The sequence below is a fragment of the Panicum virgatum genome, chromosome 3N (genome assembly GCF_016808335.1).
Source record: "Panicum virgatum strain AP13 chromosome 3N, P.virgatum_v5, whole genome shotgun sequence".
Lineage (NCBI taxonomy): Eukaryota > Viridiplantae > Streptophyta > Magnoliopsida > Poales > Poaceae > Panicum > Panicum virgatum.
Window position 1 is genome coordinate 46,876,287 of NC_053147.1, and position 18,745 is coordinate 46,895,031.

Consider the following 18,745-nt stretch of genomic DNA (forward strand, 5'->3'; position numbering starts at 1 on the left):
CTTCTTATAGCTACTTAGCAGCTTTATCTGCTAATTTATAATTACTCAAATTTGACATTGCCTGTTAGTCATGTGTCAATGCATAGTACTTAAAGTAGGCAGAAAGTCTAAGTTGCAAAGTGTAAAAATTAGTTGGTGGCACAAAAGTTGAACGTTGTCGTATTATATAGATGGCAACTTGAAATATTAGGTCATGTTTGATATTGAGATACAACAATCCGTTAGCAAACTCTATTTTTGTTAAGTAAAATGTCATTCATTTTATGAGTTCAGTATCTGCGACAGCTAACATGCTTTCATTTGTCCTCTGCCTTTACCCTTCTTCCCCTCATCTCTCCACAAATCCACCTGCTTACCTTTTACTCATCCACCTGCCTTGAAATGCTGAGAGGATGGTGGCATGCATCTGGGAACAAATACTGAGGGGAAGATGGTTTCCATCACCTCAACTATTGTGAACCTTGATCTGAGTAGCTATGTAACATGGACACGGATACATGTATCATTATCGGACCTGATACGGATACTCGGATATGGCATTTTCTCAAAAAAAAAAAATCTTTACATGAGTACAATTTATTATTTTTAAAATTAATAAATAAAAATGCACACTATAACTCTAAACATGCAGTGGCAGCCTAAGGAATGTTGAAATCACCATGCAATTGCAGTTTTGCAATTTTCCAATTAATCAACAGGCATGCAAAGCATCTCCATCCACCAATTCTCCAACTCAAAAGTCTAAAATTGTAAAAATCAAACATGAGCTTGTTGAGGGCGGTCAGCGGCAGCACTTGTGCGTGCTGTGTGTCGGGCATCCATGCTTGCCCGGATTCCTCGCGGATGTGCGGCGCGCGCATGTGCTCCTGGACACCAGGGGCAGGCCAGTTGGGAATTTAAAGGATAAGGCTGGTGGCTGTGTCCTATCCCAAAACAGAGCAGATACGTGTCAGCCTACATAAATATTACTGGATTTATTTTTTTGGATACTTGACGGACACGTATCAGGGCTGTATCCATGTCTGATACGTATCGGACACATGATAAATGCCTTCCTGGATGAGTCCGTGTAGCATAGCTGAGTGGCCCTGAAGGTGGGAGCTGCACCACAAGGGCAGGGATAGAGGGAGATAAGAATTCTTTTTGATATATTTCTTGCCTGCTGACTCGTACCAGAATTAATTACCATTATAGAGCAGGCGCCATCAAACTAATCTAACTTAGACTCTAAGCAAGAAAACTAACACACTGAACGAGTCTAAGCTGACTTGCTGTTCTTGAGGGGCAAGGCTAGCCCCACGGCCCAGGCCTAAGGGCTTTGCATGTGAAAAATATGTATAAATTATAAATATGTGATTCTTGATGTTTACTCATCTTACATTGTTACCTTTCCTTCAGTATCTGGTAGTATCTTCTTTGTTATTTTGAACCCTACATCTGTTCTTTGTTTCATTTTCTTACATTTCTGCTATTATAACAAACAATAAGGCCAGAGTCTTGTCATATTGTTTTGAACATTGATTTCTGCATATGGCATCCACATCAATGCAATTGATTGGTGGACCATTTTACTTTTTAATGTCCCAGTTGATATATATATCTGTTCTCTGTTTTTTGTTCTGCACAAGCAGAAGATTATGCTTTGTAAGTTGTAATGGTCTTAATCTATGCAATTTTTGTAATACAGGCTTTATGGATAGTTAGTTGTGATATTTCCGGTCTCTTGTATTTGTTAATTTTTGTTCCATGTTTACAGTGTTCTGTGTTTCCATCTTTTTTCCGTGAAAAGATTGTGTTATCTGTTCTCATTTAATATTTTCTTTCAGGAGATTCCTGTTGCTGATGTTTGTGAGGCATTTAAGGTTGCCAGAGGTATGGTTCAGGCGCTGCAGGAAAATGCTGGCAGGTTTGCTTCAATGGTTTCTGCATTTTGTCAGAGACTTGGTTGGAATGATTTAGAAGGTCTTGTTGCAAAGTTCCAAAATCGTGTCTCTTTTGGAGTTAGGGCAGAGATTGCTGAACTTACATCAATTCCATTTGTCAAGGTGTGCTTCCATTTATCATGCATATATGAGTTATCCAAGTGTGCCACATCTCATTTTCTTATGTACGGTTATGCAAAATATGAAATAGGGCTCACGTGCAAGGGCTTTATATAAGTCTGGTCTTCGTACTCCTGTTGCCATTGCTGAAGCATCTATTCCTGAAATTGCAAAAGCTCTTTTTGAATCTTCTACTTGGTCTGGGCAAGGTACATTCTCTAAATCTATATTCATGCTTGATCCTTTCTTTGTTACTCTTTTTGATGTACTTCTTTACTTAGAATCCAGTTGTCGTTGACGTGTGGTGGTGGTAGTGATAAGGATTAGCAATAGCAGTAGTAGCGTTACAGATGCACTTTTTTTTTTCATTTGCTTCTAGATGTGTTCTGTAAGCTTGCAGATACTCTTCTTTTTTGATAACAGTAACAGTCACTCAACCTATTGCTTGTTTATTTTAAAGCTTACTCTAATGGCAATCTTTTCAATTGACTAGATGATTCTGGTTTACGACGAATACAATTTGGTATAGCCAAGAAGATAAAAAATGGAGCTCGCAAGATTGTCCTTGAGGAGGCAGAAGCTGCCAGAGTAGCAGCATTCTCAGCTTTCAAGTCACTTGGTGTAGAAGTTCCTCAGTTCACTGCACCTGCACTCCCAGCTATTGAGGACTCCCCAACTCGAGATATGATAGTTTCTCCTTGTGGAGATCAAATTAAGTGCAATAAGCTAGCTTTCGGGACCGATGCTGTAGATGATAAAAATAAATCATCTGATGATGGTGCTTCAAGAACTACATACAGTCTAAGAGAGGAACACCCTGATTCTTCCATTCAAATGAAAGAGAATCTAGGAATAGCTAACAGTGCAAAAATTACTGCACAGGAAGCAGCATCACCTTCATCAACAGGAATTATTGCTGGATCGAGTAGTACGAATGTGGCTGACAAAGGTCCTGTCAATGCGTATAACTTCCCAGGGGGATTTGACTGTTTTCTTGATCAATGGTCTGCAGTTGGTGAATTTTCCTTTGATGTTCATTTTATCAAGAAATCAATGAAACCATCTTCCACCCTTTTCGAAGTCTTTGGGTTGGCGATCTGTTGGGAAAATTCCCCCATATATTACTGCAACTTCCCAAAAGATCTAGTCACTACTGGTATCAATGATTCAAGTGAAATGTGGGGTCATTTCCAGAGAAGATGGAAAAAAATAGCTGACATTATGCAACATAAGAATGTCAAGAAAATGACATGGAACTTGAAGATCCAGATTCAGGCACTTAAATCAGCTTATATCTCTTGCCAGCAGCTTGCAAGGTTTCATCTTGACCATAAATTGCTGGACAATATTGAAGTACTTGACAACTCATATGTGTTGCTATCACCAATCTCTGTTTATAATGGATTGGATTTATGCCTGGTGGCATGGGTTCTTTGGCCTGATGAAGAAAGCAGAACAGTGCCAAATCTTGAGAAGGTACATCATATATTGTGTTTTGAAATACCTTTAGCTTTTCATTGCTGATACATTCTCTTCATTGAATTTTTAGGCTGATTTCTTCTGATCTTGGTAATACACAGTAGCTAATTTTGAAATTGAGTTATGTATGACATTGTAGTGCTTATGTGTATTCATCGTTCTGTGATAAACAGTTAGTCAAGAGACGACTTCATAGTGAAGCTGCTGCTGCTGCAAATCGGGATGGAAGATGGAGAAATCAGATGCACAAAGCAGCACACAATGGCTGCTGCAGACGTGCTGCACAGACTCGGGCTTTGTATACTGTCCTGAAGAAATTACTTGTTTCTCAAAATCTCAATGATTTGGTTGACACAATCGAGGGTCCATTGGTATAACTCTTATCCTTGCCTAATACTTCCTACAGTCACAAAAGAGTACCATTTTGGGTTGCATGTGTTACCTTTGGATAATTAGACAAGAGAGATCTCCATTAGTCCTAGGTGGACATATATGTAGCCAGGGTATGGGCCACTATGGGCCTAGATAACATATGGGCCTTAACACCTCCCCTCAAACTCAAGGCGGATCTGAAGCATTGAGTTTGAGCAAATGAAGACGATGATGCTCTCGAGTTTGTGCTTTAGTGAAAAAATCAGCAAGTTGCTGCTCCGATGAAACATACCCAAGAGCAATAGTTTTTGATGACAATGAGACCGTGTAAAGGAGGCATCAACACCAATGTGCTTCGTAAGTTCATGCTTCACAGGATCATTAGCAATCTGAATGGCTCCAGTGTTATCACAAAGAAAAGGTGTAGGTGTATCACAAGAAACTCCAAAATCAGCTAATAACCATTTGATCCACACAATCTCAGTAGTAGTAGTGGCAAGTGCTCTAAGTCCTGCCTCTACTAGAGCGGGAGACAGCAGCTTGCTTCTTGGACTTCCAGGCAAGAGAAGAACCAAGAAGAATGCAATAACCAGAGACAGAACGACGATCTGTTGGATCACTGGCCCACGTGGAGTCTGAATAAGCATGAAGCTAAAATGAGTTGTCATGAGCATAGAATAAACCCCGAGAGGATGTCCCACGTAAGTATCGCAGTACACGAAGCAAATGCCCAAAATGAACTGAAGTTGGAGCACTCACAAACTGACTCAAAATATGAACAGCATGAGCAATATAAGGCCTTGTGACTGTGAGATATACTAGACTACCAATAATATGGCGGTATCGAGCAGGATCTTCGAGAGGGGTACCATCCGTAGGACGAAGCTGTAAGTGAATATCCATAGGGGTGGAAGCTGTCCGACTATCAGTAATACCAGATCGAGCAATCAGATCTTAAATGTATTTAGATTGAGAAATGTAATACGCCTTGTCAGATCATGAAACCTCAATGCCCAAGAAATAATTGAGGGGACCCAAATCAGTCATCTGAAATTGTTGACTAAGGTGCCTCTTGACCAAAGAAATATGCTCGGCATCATCACCCGTGATCAACATGTCATCAACATAGAGAAGAAACAGAGTACGACCACGTGAAGAAGTATGAATAAATAGAGCCGGGTCATGAGGACTAGGTGAAAAACCAGCTTCTATTATCACGGAAACAAAACGCTCATACCAAGCACGGGGAGCTTATTTGAGGCCTTAAAGAGCACGACGAAGACGACAAACCTGTCCTGAAGGGACATCAACACCTGGAGGTGGGTGCATATAAACTTCCTCATGTAACTCACCATGAAGAAAAGCATTCTTGACATCCATCTGAGAGATAGTCCAAGAATGACTGGCAGCTACTGCAATCATAGTACGAACAGTAGTCATATGCGCAACGGGTGCAAAAGTCTCCTCGTAATCCCGCCCCTGAGTTTGCTGAAAACCGCGAGCAACGAGACGAGCTTTATACCTCTCAAGTGATCCATCTGATTTGGTCTTGATTTTGAACACCCATTTACATGTAATAGGTACAACATGTGATGGAAGGGCGGGCTTGGTGCAGCGGTAGAGCCTACCGTCTGTAACCGGAAGGTCCCGGGTTCGAGCCCCAGCCTCTGCACATTTGTGTGGGTAAGGCTTGGGGCTTAAAAACAACCCTTCCCCAGACCCCGCACAGTGCGGGAAGCCTACGGCACTGGGTACGCCCTTTTTTAGGTACAACATGTGATGGCAAAGAAACAATTTCCCAAGTACCTGTCCGATCAAGTGCAGAAAGCTCTTCTGACATAGCATTCTGGCACTCTGGAATACCAGATGCTTCCTTGTAAGTGGATGGTTCAGCAACAACAAGGACAACACTGACATGGGGAAAACCCAATTTATCAGGAGGAGCAATAGCATCATGATCCCGTAGATTATATCGCGGACCAACCTGTGGCTCATTAGAAATAGAATGAGACTCATCAGTAGTGTTAGATGCATCTAAAACAGGAGTATCAGGACTGGCCAAAGGAGAATCAGACGGAAGGACTGTGGGAGCTTTGGGACGACGGGTGTAGACTTGTGTGACGGGAGGTTTAGCGGGTGGAGGTGGTGGAGGTTGTGGTGGACATGAAGGCTGTGGTGGACATGAAGACAATGGAATAGGTGGAGGAAGACACAGGAAGCTAGTGGACTCTGTGGGGGAAGATGAGGATTTAGTGGCAGAATTATAAAAGAAAGGGCGATTCTCATCAAAGGTCACATCACGAGAAATACACATACGACGAGAGGAAGGATCATAACAACGATAACCCTTATGTTTAAGACTATACCCCAGAAACACGCACTCAACTGACTGAGCAGTCAACTTAGTCCGCTCACGAGGTGCAAGCAAGACATAACAAGTGCAACCACAAACCCGAAGATGATCATAGCGAGGTGGAGTACCAAATAGAACTTCACCAGGACATTTTCCAGACAGAGTGGAAGACAGTTGTCTATTTATGAGATAAGCAGCGGTAGAAACAGTCTCACCCCAAAAATGAGAAGGAACAAATGAGGAAATCAAAAGGGTACGAGCAGTCTCAATGAGATGGCGATGTTTGCGCTCAGCAACCCCATTCTGAGCATGAGCGCTAGAACAGGAAAGCTGAGGAAGAGTACCCTCAGAGGCCAAAAATTGGCGAAGAGCATCAGATATGTACTCGCCACCAGAGTTAGAACGAAACACTTTAATAGAAGTGGAAAACTGAGTATGCACCATGCGAGCAAAATTCTGATAAATGGAACACAACTGGGAGCGATGTTTCATAAAATATATCCAAGTATATCGAGAGTAATCATCAATAAAAATAACATAGTACTCATGACCACCCTTGGTGGGAAAAGGTGCTTTACCCCATACATTAGAATGAATAAGATCAAAAGGTCGAGCTGAATGAGATGTACTAGACAAATATGGAAGTTGTATTTGTTTTCCAAGTTTACATCCCTTGCACTGAAAACTAGACTCGACAGAAGTATTGCCTAGACAACCACTACTTATTAAGGTCGACAAACGAGACCCACATAGATGACCGAGGCGATGATGCCCCATGGCAAAAGGAGCAAATGATGATGCAACAGATGACACATGAGTTGTAGAGGTAGCGGAAGCAGGAAGACTCAATGTGTCCAAAACATAGAGGCTAGAGGAACCTCTACGACGATGGCCAGTCCCAATCACTCTCTCGGTTCGACAATCCTGAACAAAACAAGATGAGTCATCAAATCCAATAAAATAATTCTGATCGGTAATCTGTCCTACTGAAAGAAGATTCATGGACAACTGAGGTACAAAAGAAACATTGGGTACAGAAAAATGTGGTGTAGAAAGGGAACCATGAGAAGTAATAGGACAAGATGTACCATCTGCTGTCTGAACAGAAGCACCATTATGGACTGCTTGGCAATTAACCAACTGAGAGTGATCAGAAGTCACGTGGAAAGAAGCACCTGAATCAAGGACCCAAGAGGATTGAGGAGCATGAACAGGAGAAGCAGCAGCAACAGACACAGAGCCCCGAGGAGTAGCAGATGTACCACGACCACGAGTCGCACGACGAGCACAGAACTCAGCTAGCTTCTTTGGATAGTAGTCTTCTTACAATGTTCACAAGGTGTAGAAGTGTTACACGAGACCTGTGAGCAGCAACAAGAACACTCTGAGGTGGCAACACTGAAGTAGCAGATGACAATGAACGAAGTTGAGCCTCTTCAGTTGTCAATGAGGATAGAACCTCTGATAAGGATGGAGTGGGAGATCTGTTGAGAAGCTGTGCACGAACAGGCTCATATTCAGACTTGAGTCCCATATCAAACTGATACATCATGAACTGCTCCATGAACGTGTTCTTCTTGGAGCACCCATCACATCCGGCAGTAGATGAAGGAACATAGATAGCACTGGTCCCATGAAACGATCAAAAGCACTATAGTAGTCATCAATGGTCATGTCATCTTGCTGAAGTCCACGAAGACCTTGCATCAGAGTATGCAGATGAGCACCACTAATATGAACAAACCTGTTTTTTAGATAATCCCACATCTCCTTAGCTGTTACAAAGGGCTGAAGACTCATCATCAATGATGGTTTAACACTTGTGACTATTGCAGTCTTGACCCTGCCATCATCATTAACCCAAGAAGTGACTGCACTAGCATTAGAACCATCAGTCGCAGCAACTGGTTTAGTACCAGTAAGATGTGAGACAAGACCATATCCACCAAGCACTGTCTCAACACAAAAAGCCCATTCTCTATAATTGGAGCCATCAAGCTGCACAGGGATGGTGATAGCAGTAGGATGCGACATGCTGTATATGTCCAACAATAGCAAAGACCAATAGCAGTAATCAAGAAAAAAAAATCCTGCTCACAGATGAAAGCACACCAGTCTACAACAATGGCGCTTGATGAAGATAGCCGGGAGAGTGAAGGCAAAATCAGCATAGTAGGTGGACTGAAGATGGCTCGGCGCAGAGGTCTGCAGGGCGCGGATCCGCGGAGGTCGGGGATGGCTCGACGCAGAGGTCTGCAGGGCGCAGATCCGTGGCGCAAGATGAAGCCGCGGAGGTGTGCAGGACGTCGATCCGCGGAGGTCGGGGATGGCTCGGCGCGGATGGCGCCGATCCGCAGCGCGAAATGAAGCCGCGACGACGGCTGACAGCCGCGAACAGGGGACGCCTACGACGGGCGTCGAACAGAGGAGCGCCTGCGATGTCGATCCGCGATGGCCCCTTCAAGATCCGCGACGGGCGGACTGATGCAGGGGGCAACGGCGTGGACGATGGCCGGCGATGAGTCGCGACTGCGGCGGCGACTGGCCGCGACGGGCGGCAGAGTAGAGGCGGTTGCGGATGGCAGGGCCGCGGAACAGAGGAATGCGGTGGATAGGCACAGGCGGAGTAGAGGACTTCACCGGCAGCAGAACCGAGGACTCGCCGGTGGGGAAAAACTTGGATCGGGGATAGGATTAGATTAGTCCTAACTCTAACCCTAAACCATGCTCTGATTCCATGTTACCTTTGGATAATTAGACAAGAGATATCTCCATTAGTCCTAGGTGGACATATATGTAGCCAGGGTATGGGCCACTATGGGCCTAGATAACATATGGGCCTTAACAGCATGCAGTTAACTTGCTGAAATTTTGACCATTGATAATATTTTTGAATACTTTGATTGATAACATATGGGCCAGGGTGTAGTCAGGGTTTTATTTCCCAACCGCTAACCGGTAACCGCCGGGCTCCGGTTCCGGTTTACCGGACCGGTTTGACCGGTTACCGGTCGGAACCGGTTGAATTCAAATCCAAATTCAAATAAATTCAAAATCTCCCGTGCAACCGGTTCCGACCGGTTTACCGGCCGGTTTTACCGGTTTACCGGCCGGTTTGACCGGTTTGAATTCAAATCTAAATTCAAAAGCTCCCGTGCAACCGGTTTACCGGCCGGTTTTACCGGTTTACCGTCCGGTTTGACCGGTTTACCGGCCGGTTTGACCGGTTTGACTGGTGGGCCTTAATGGGCCGGCCTATTTTTTTATTTTTCTTTTTTGATTTAATTTTAAATTCCCGCAAACTATACTAAATGAACGAATTTTTGAGAAAATTTGATACTATTAGATTCATCACAACTTGAAGTATTTTTAGGAATTTTTTGGGAATTTTTCATTTTTTGAATTTAAATTTAAATTTTGAATTTTGGCCGGTTGGGTACCGGCCGGAACCGGAACCGGTCAAACCGGACCGGTTCCCACCGGTAAGGTTAACCCTGGGTGTAGTCGTCTTGATTGATAGGAGCCTTAAGGATGGAGTCGTAGAGGTTAGAAGGCAAGGCAACCGGATTATCGTAATCCGGTTGGTAGTTGGAGATTCGGTTTTGAGTGTGATCAGTGCCTATGCCCCTCAGGTAGGCCTTAGTGAGAGCACCAAGATGCAGTTTTGGGTAGATTTAGATAGCATGGTTAGTGCCGTACCTACCAGCAAGAAATTCTTCATAGGAGGAGATCTCAACGGCCATGTGGGTGCGACTAATGTAGGGTTCGAGCGAGTGCACGGGGGTTTTGGGTATGGCAGCAGGAGTCGAGGGGGAGGATGTGTTGAACTTCGCGTTAGCCTACGACTTGTTGATAGCGAATACCGTGTTTAAGAAGAGGGAATCCCATCTTGTGACGTTTCGTAGTGGACAACACTCGAGCCAGATCGACTTTATCCTTGCTAGGAGGGAGGATAGACGTGATTGCTTAGATTGTAAGGTGATACCTGGGGAGTGTGTTGTCTCTCAACATAAGCTTGTGGTGGCGGACTTTTGTCTTCAGGTACGTGTCCACCGGGACAAACGTGCCAAGATTGCGAGAATAAAGTGGTGAAAGTTTAGAGGGGAAGCGGCACAAGCGTTTAAGGAAAGAATGCTAGGTGAGGGGCTTTGGGAAGAAGGAGAAGACGCAGATGCCATGTGGCTAAAGATGGCAACATGTGTTCGGAAGGTGGTCTCAGAGGTGTTTGGCGTGAGTAGGGGAGGCAAACAGAAGGGGAAAGACACCTGGTGGTGGAACGACGAGGTGCAAAGGGCTATTAAGGAGAAGGAGTGTTTTAAGCGCCTCCACCTTGACAAGAGTGCAGCCAACATCGAGGGCTATAAATTAGCGAAGATGGTTGCAAAGCGAGCTGTGAGTGTAGCAAAGGGTAAGGCGTATGATGACCTGTATCAGCGGCTAGGCACGAAAGAAGGGGAGAAGGACATTTATAGGATGGCTAGGATCCGCGAGCGGAAGACAAGGGACATCAACCAAATCAAATGCATTAAGGATGGGACAGATCGACTGTTAGTGAAGGATGAGGAGATCATGGATAGATGGAGAGAGTACTTCGACAAGTTGTTTAATGGGGAGAGTGAGAGCCCTACCCTTGAGTTAGATGACTCTTTTGACGATACCAACAGACGTTTTGTGAGGAGAATTCAGGAGGTAGAGATCGGGGAGACTTTGAAGAGGATGAAGGGAGGTAAAGCGATGGGCCCTGATGGTATCCCCATTGAGGTGTGGAGATGCCTAGGAGATAGAGCAATAGTATGGTTAACTAAGCTTTTTAATCTTATTTTTCGGTTAAACAAGATGCTCGAAGAATGGAGGAGAAGTATATTAGTACCTATCTTCAAAAACAAAGGCGATGTTCAAAATTGTACTAACTATCGTGGGATTAAGCTGATGAGCCATACGATGAAGCTTTGGGAGAGGGTTATCGAGCATCGCCTAAGAAGAGTGACAAGTGTGACCCAAAACCAATTTGGGTTCATGCCTGGAAGGTCAACCGTGGAGGCGATTTTCTTAATATGACAATTGATGGAGAGATATAGGGAGTAGAAGAAGGACTTGCACATGGTCTTCATTGACCTTGAGAAGGCTTATGACAAAGTACCGAGAAATGTCATGTGGTGGGCCTTGGAGAAGCACAAAGTCCCAAATAAGTACATTACCCTCATTAAGGATATGTACAAGGATGCGACAACGTTTGTCCGGACATGTGATGGCAACACCACTGACTTTTCTATTAACATAGGCCTACACCAGGGGTCAGCATTGAGCCTTTATTTATCTGCTTTAGTGATGGATGAGGTTACAAGGGATATACAAGGTGAGTTCCCTTGGTGTATGCTCTTTGCTGATGATGTGGTCCTAGTTGACGAGTGTAGGGCAGGGGTTAATAGGAAGTTAGAGCTATGGAGATGCACGTTAGAGTCGAAAGAGTTCAGACTCAGTAGGACCAAGACTGAGTACATGATGTGCGATTTCAGCGCGACTAGGCATGACGGGGGAGACGTTAGTTTAGATGGGCGAGTGGTGGTCTAGAAGGATACTTTTCGGTATTTAGGATCGGTGCTACAAAAGGATGGCGACATTGATGAAGATGTTAGGCATAGAATTTCAGCTGGCTGGTTGAAATGGCGGCAAACTTCTGGCATCCTTTGTGATAATAGGGTGCCACAAAAGTTAAAAGGCAAATTCTATAGGACAGCAATTCGTCCGGCGATGTTATACGGTGCTGAATGCTGGCCTACAAAAAGGCGACATGTCCAGCAACTGAGTGTAGCAGAGATGCGGATGTTGCGGTGGTTTTGCGGGCACACAAGGAGGGATAGAGTCCGGAACGAAGTTATTCGGGATAGGGTTGGGGTGGCACCAATTGAGGAGAAACTTACCCAGCATCGGCTGAGATGGTTTGGACATGTCCAACGAAGGCCTCCTGAGGCGCCAGTGTGTAATGGGGTTCTTGAGCAGGTCGATAATGTAAAGAGGGGTAGAGGTAGACCTAAACTGACGTGGGATGAGTCGGTTAAGAGAGACCTTAAGGATTGGAATATTTCTAAAGAGATAGCTTTGGATAGGAGCGCTTGGAGACTTGCTATCAATGTGCCTGAACCTTGAACTTATTTCTTTCGGGTTTCATCTCTAGCCTACCCCAACTTGCTTGGGAAAAAAAAGGCTATGTTGTTGTTGTAGTACTTTGATTGAACAATTTAAAATTCTTTAGCTAGATTTTCTCCGAAAGGTAGTTTCAAAACATTATTATGTTGCTGTATTTTGCATACATTTATACTAGAAATTAGCAGTCAAACTAGTGTATTACGTTTTGCCTTGATATCCAAAAAACGACACTCTTTTGGTTTCTGTAATATAAGATTGTTCCTCATATGCTTTAATTTCTTTTATGCATTCATTTTGATAGGTAAATGTTCTTGCTGATATGGAACTTTGGGGAATTGGTGCTGACATGGATGCTTGTCTCCATGCGAGGCATATTATAATAAAAAAGCTAAAGGAACTAGAGAAAGAAGCTTACAGACTAGCTGGCCAGAGTTTCTCACTAAATGCAACTGCTGATATTGCAGACATTCTATACACACACTTAAAATTGCCAGTTCCAAAAGGTTGTGAGAGAGGGAAGCTGCATCCTAGCACTGACAAGCAGTCTCTAGACCATCTAAGGTATTTTCATTTCTTTCCAGTTTCCAGCTGTTAGTTCTGATGTCAAACTTGACTTTCTTGGTTCTTTGGAACTACATGTGTATTCTTTCATGGCAGGACATTATTTGTGCAAAAACTTTATACTTTTGTTGCCGTATATGTTCTAATATTAAATATATGTGCCGATATGTCTGGTGTGTCAAGTGTTAATGATGGTCAGTGGTAATTTATATGAGTTAAGGTATATTGGAGACCTGCATTTCATCTTAAGAAGGGAGCATAACACAAAGAAGGGATCACAAGGATCCCATCCTCAAAACACACCCTCACTCATTCTCACTGAATGCAGTTATATACACGTCACACACAAAGTTTTAACGACCACATAACCTAAACGGACTAAGAGTTGAGGTATATTATTATGTTTTCTTGATGAAAGCTTGTGCTTGTGGGCAGTGATATTACTGGCATTTGATCATCTTCTGGACATGCTTTAAGACAGTTATTGTGCTAATAGCGACTATTTTTTCTGTTTTTTGGAGTCACATTAAGGGACTAACTCATGTTTCTCCCTAATATGTGTAATAATTTCAATATCAGTTAATCGAAGCTACCACACCACAGAGAAGAGAAGTTCTACCTTTACCTTCGACTTTCCTACTCACCTGTCCCTCTGGCCTCATGTTTAATGTTATGGTGTCATTTAACTTTCCCTAGGAAGAATGTCAATTTCATTCCCTATTTTCTGATTCACTTCATTTGGCAAATGTAGGACTAGTAGGGTTCAAAATGATTCTGTAAAATTCATAAAATACAGGCTGATACGGCCAGGGGACATGGGGTTTTATTGGATTAAAACAAAGAAGAACAGAGGGCAGGTTGCGCTAGATTGCGTCCAATAGAGGAGATCTTGCTCAATCTTTGCCTAACCAACTAATCACTCCTCCTGGCTTATATAATGCCAGCTCTAACAGACAGGCTAACAAATCTCGCCCAACAACTGCGAACAAACCCCTGACCAACTCATTTAATCTTCTAAGCCTGATCCTGCTGACCATGCTGATGACGAGGCTTCTGTTTTCTTGAGGCACTGTCTAACATAAGTCCGGCTTACAAATGTGTCCATAACACAGGCACATGTACCACTGCCACTACACTGTTTAATGTTTAGCTTATTTTCAGTTTATAGTTTGTTATACTCTGAATATCTGTAGCAAGGCAACAACACTACATCTACCTTGCCAGGGAGGCCTTAATTCTGTTTTGAAATATATGGCAGCACTCTTTTGATTTCACTTGTCCCTGAATTTTCATCGACTTAGCTTGCCTTGGTTTTATTATTTACTATAAAGTCCTTATCAATCTGGATAAAATGCTTTCTTGAAGCTTCTATCAATTATCGCCAGTAATGTGGGAGCATTCAATTGTTTATTTTTAATAAAAAAAACTTTCAATTCTTCTCTTTGCTCAGGGACCTACACCCGATTGTCCCAGTAATTAAGGAGCACAGAACATTGGCCAAACTGTTGAATGGCACATTGGGGTCCATTTGTTCACGTGCTCAATTGTGCACTCAATCACAAAGGTACATCATCCATGGAAATTGGCTTCAGACATCAACTGCCACTGGCCGCTTATCTATGGAGGAGCCAAATCTGCAGGTTATTTTTTATTTTAGTAAATGTTTTGTGTGTTATGTTTGCATTTCACTATGAAAATAACTTACTGTTTTACCGTGTTACTTTGTAGTGTGTTGAGCACTTGGTGGAATTCAATACAGGGAAAAGTGATAAAGATTACTCAATTGTGTCAGTGGTTGATCGTCATCAAATCAATGCCCGTGAATTTTTCATTCCCACACAGGTTTTGTTCATTTGGCTTTTAGTTACTTATTGAATAAGTTTTTTACCTGTAATTAGGATAGTTGAATATGTTTTCCTGTAAAAATACTTTAGGTAATGTCATGATGTTTTCCTTTTGTAGGAGAACTGGTTGTTGGTAACTGCTGATTACTCACAGATTGAGCTGCGTTTAATGGCTCACTTTTCTAAAGATCTTATGTTGATTGAGCTTCTAAGTAAACCTGATGGTGATGTTTTTACTATGATCGCTTCAAGATGGGTTGGCAAAGAAGAGGCCTTGATCTCTTCCAAAGAGAGAGAGACCACTAAAAGATTCATATACGGCATCCTTTATGGAATGGGTGCAAACTCCCTTGCAGAACAACTTGAGTGCAGCACAGAGGAAGCTGCACAGAAAATTCAAAGCTTTAAGAGATTTTTTCCTGGTGTTTCCTCATGGCTACATGAAGCTGTAGCATCTTGCCGCCAAAAAGGGTTAGTCTACCTCGCAGCAATATCTGTTCTTAGTCTTTTTATATATGACACCATCCCTTTGATATGCTAGTGTAGAATTAGGTCTGTGATAAATATGTTACTTCAGACATCACTTTTAGACATTTGAACATGTATCATCAAATGTTGTACAAAATTAGTGTGTGGAGCTGCTTCTCATCAAGAATTTCAATTGAATTTGGATAAAGACATGATAAGTTAGTTGTGTTTGAATGTTGACTTTATAGAAAAAACCTTTAGGATTACTGCCCTTGCCTCTGTTATTTATTTATTTATATATTTATTTATTTTTCTCGAACACGCAGGAGAGCTGCGTGTCATTTCATTAAGAAGGTGCATCTGTTATTTATATGACAACTAGTTAAGATCACTTGGAAAGATGGAGAGTTGACATGTCCACCCTCACTGCTCTTGGGAGCTACCTGCAATAACATGATTTTATGAACCATCCTTTCCATATATCCTATGCATCACATATGACTCATATCTTTTCTTCAAAGAGAAAACTATATATGACTCATATTTCAGTTCTATCCGAACTTTAATCTTCTGGATTATGTCCAAGATCTGGTTATTCTAAACTAGGGAATTCATAAGTTCAGTGCTATGATATTTCCAGTGGTCATCTCGATCATTTCAAAGGGTCGCTGGTCCTTAAATCTCATGTATAAGAAAAGTAGATAGCAAATAAAAAGTTCTAAGTCTCAAAGTCATCTTTGTATATGTTGTATGACATATGTATGATTTCACTATGTACATAAGCATTTCGTTCACTTGTACTGTTGAGATAGAAGAATGGGTCCCTATTGGTTTTATCTCCAATGATGATAAACAACAAAGCCTTATAGTCCTGAACAAGTTCGGTAGGCTTGTTATGGAACCCCAAAAAGAGACATCATTAAATTATGAAAACACACAAGAAACATCAATGTAGATCTCAACTAAGCACACATCAAAGTAATTTCTGTTTAATACACTTTTCAGATATGTGGAGACCTTGATGGGCCGGCGACGTTTTCTTACAAAAATAATGGCTGGCAATAGCAAAGAGAAAGCTAAAGCACAGAGACAAGCAGTAAATTCTATTTGCCAGGTAATAGAGCATTGTCTCACATATTTTAGATGCTTGATCTTTTTGTGTTTATGATTAATATGCACTTGTTTCCAGGGTTCTGCTGCTGATATAATCAAGGCGGCTATGATTAGAGTTCATTCGGTAATTACCAACAGGACTGGGGAAGTTGATTCAACTGATGAAGTTACGAGGAACTTTTCAGAAATAGGTGGCAAGTGTCACCTTATTTTGCAGGTATTTTATGACACTGACATGATAATGGTTTTCCTTGAGTTTTTTTGTCTGTTTGGCTCTTAAATATGGATAATATATCTACTTTTTTGTTTTTTTTGGGTAGGTGCATGATGAGTTGGTATTGGAAGTTGATCCATGTATGGTACAACAGGCTGGAAGGCTGTTACAGATATGTATGGAGGAAGCGGCTTCACTCTTGGGTATTACTTTTAACCTGAACTTTGATGGTTGACTTGTGTTCAGTTCTTCATATCCAAGCTAAAACTGAATTGCTGTTTGTTCTTGGGTTAGTACCTTTGCGTGCAAAAATAAAGGTGGGAAAAACTTGGGGTTCTCTAGAACCCTTCTATCCTGAGCCTCGTTGATACAATATCGTAACTTGGACTTAAGCTCCATGGAAGTCAGTTTTTCATGACATGCAAATTCAAGGGGCAAGATGAAAGATTCTGAGCAAGTTCCAACATGCCCCTCTGAGGCCATGGTTTTGACTCTTCTTTGTCTACAGAATTTCAGTCTGTTTCTGAAATTAACTTCTCTAAATCTCCAACTTATTATCTTGTTTCCAGAAAATTCACCTCCTGCACTACCAATCTCATGGAGCCTGCCTTTTAACGTTGTGGCATCTTGTTCTGCATTATCCATGCATTCAACAAAAGCATGGCTGTTGCTGTGGTCCGTCTGTGCCTTCGGCTTTGAACTTGCCATTGCATGATTGGACCAAGTCACTGAACTGTATATTGGTGCGTACCTTTTGTTAGGTTTGTTTTTAGAAATTAGTTTAGTTTTTTTTTCTCACAATCTTTTTGAAACTTCAACTGATTCAGGTGATCCTTTCTGACGTTCCAGCAGTTGAGTTGAGCCATTTCTATTGCTATGGTTGCGCTCAGATGATCCTTTCTGGCGTTCCAGCAGTTGAGTTGAACCATTTCTATTGCTATTGTTGGGCTCTCTCTCCTATCATCACTGATTGGATGTGAAATCAAGTGTACAGTGACCAGCTCAATGATGAGGATAAAGCATGAAAGACCAGTGATAATGATTGACGTTACGTGTTGCATGCCTGCCATTACTGGGTTTTCATATATCATCTGTAGATGCTGTCCAAGGGACATGCTGCCATGCTGGCATCAAATGGGCATGCATCCCTTCAAGGTTCGTCGATTTTGTATAGGAATTACTGGAAGAGAAGGGCAAATTTCTCTGAAGTGTACATTTTTTCTTCTGAGGTTATCCACATTGTATATAATTGCAAATTTTGTAAAGTTTTTGGTTAGCAAGCATGCATGCAAGAGGATGTTTGCTTCCTTGTAAATTTTGAGTGCTATCATGTTAGGATTTCGAAAACTGGGCAGGTCCTGAAACCAGGACCAGCCGACCATTTCGGCCAGTTTCCTTTGTATTTCTTATTGGATTTAGTTTGAATCTGTAAATTTTCATAATTTGTTCAGCGAAGTATGGTTTGGATGTTCTGATGCATAGTATCGCACATATTTTCATAAATTTGGCAGGCTCGATATTTGTTGTTATATTTGATGAAGAGAATAATGGCTTGTATTTCTCCAAACCCTAGAAGGGTGGGATATATAGATCCTATACATGGACATCTAGATGTGCCTCTATACATGGGCTCACATATACACCAACACCCCCGCAGTCTGAACTACCGGCGCCTCCGACTTGGCGGCGAGGAGGGCCGCGGCGAGAGCGGTGTCGGCCGGCTGCTCGCGGAGGGCAGTGGCGGAGAGCGGCGCATCCGCAGGCGACATCTCGAGCCCGGTCTACACGGGATTGGGCGCGGCGTCGGCAGCGGGCAGCAGCGGCTGTGGGATTGGCGGCCGGCGGCATCCGTGGGAGCCGCAAGGCGGCGAGATCGGCGGCCGTATCCCCTGGAGCAGCACCCGCGGCCTGCAGCAGTTGCGCTACGGCCTGCAGGACCTGTTGTATCGGCGCCCGCGGCCTGCAGCAGCTGTGCTGCGGCCCGCAGGGCGGCCGGATCGGCACCGGCGGCGGCGGCGGCTTGCACGGGCGGCTCCACGACGGGCGGTGGCACGGGCGGCTGGTGCACGGGCGGCGGGTGCACGGGCGCGGTGTCCGCGGCGGCATCCGATCCAACGTCCGGCGCAGGCGCGATGGCGGCCAGCGCGACGGC

General features: G+C 43.1%; 1 protein-coding gene across 5 annotated transcripts in view; it reads left to right on the forward strand.

Annotated features, from left to right (window-relative positions):
• Window positions 1–18,072, forward strand: part of LOC120666046 (helicase and polymerase-containing protein TEBICHI-like) — a 30,840-nt gene extending 12,768 nt beyond the window's left edge. For 2 of the 5 annotated variants that reach the window (XR_005671522.1, XR_005671523.1), the window contains exons 16-29: window positions 1,827–2,045; window positions 2,134–2,251; window positions 2,536–3,518; window positions 3,695–3,892; window positions 12,695–12,954; window positions 14,405–14,594; window positions 14,683–14,796; window positions 14,917–15,269; window positions 16,272–16,380; window positions 16,456–16,596; window positions 16,700–16,796; window positions 16,888–17,077; window positions 17,163–17,336; window positions 17,421–18,072. Coding sequence is in view for 3 of the 5 variants with exons in the window: in XM_039945835.1 (XP_039801769.1) it covers window positions 1,827–2,045; window positions 2,134–2,251; window positions 2,536–3,518; window positions 3,695–3,892; window positions 12,695–12,954; window positions 14,405–14,594; window positions 14,683–14,796; window positions 14,917–15,269; window positions 16,272–16,380; window positions 16,456–16,596; window positions 16,700–16,796; window positions 17,163–17,308 (2,928 nt within the window). In the remaining 2 variants the exon portion in view is untranslated. The remainder of the gene's footprint in view (window positions 1–1,826; window positions 2,046–2,133; window positions 2,252–2,535; window positions 3,519–3,694; window positions 3,893–12,694; window positions 12,955–14,404; window positions 14,595–14,682; window positions 14,797–14,916; window positions 15,270–16,271; window positions 16,381–16,455; window positions 16,597–16,699; window positions 16,797–16,887; window positions 17,078–17,162; window positions 17,337–17,420) is intronic. The other 3 variants (XM_039945835.1, XM_039945837.1, XM_039945836.1) reach the window with 2 other exon arrangements.
• Window positions 18,073–18,745: the final 673 nt, after the last annotated feature.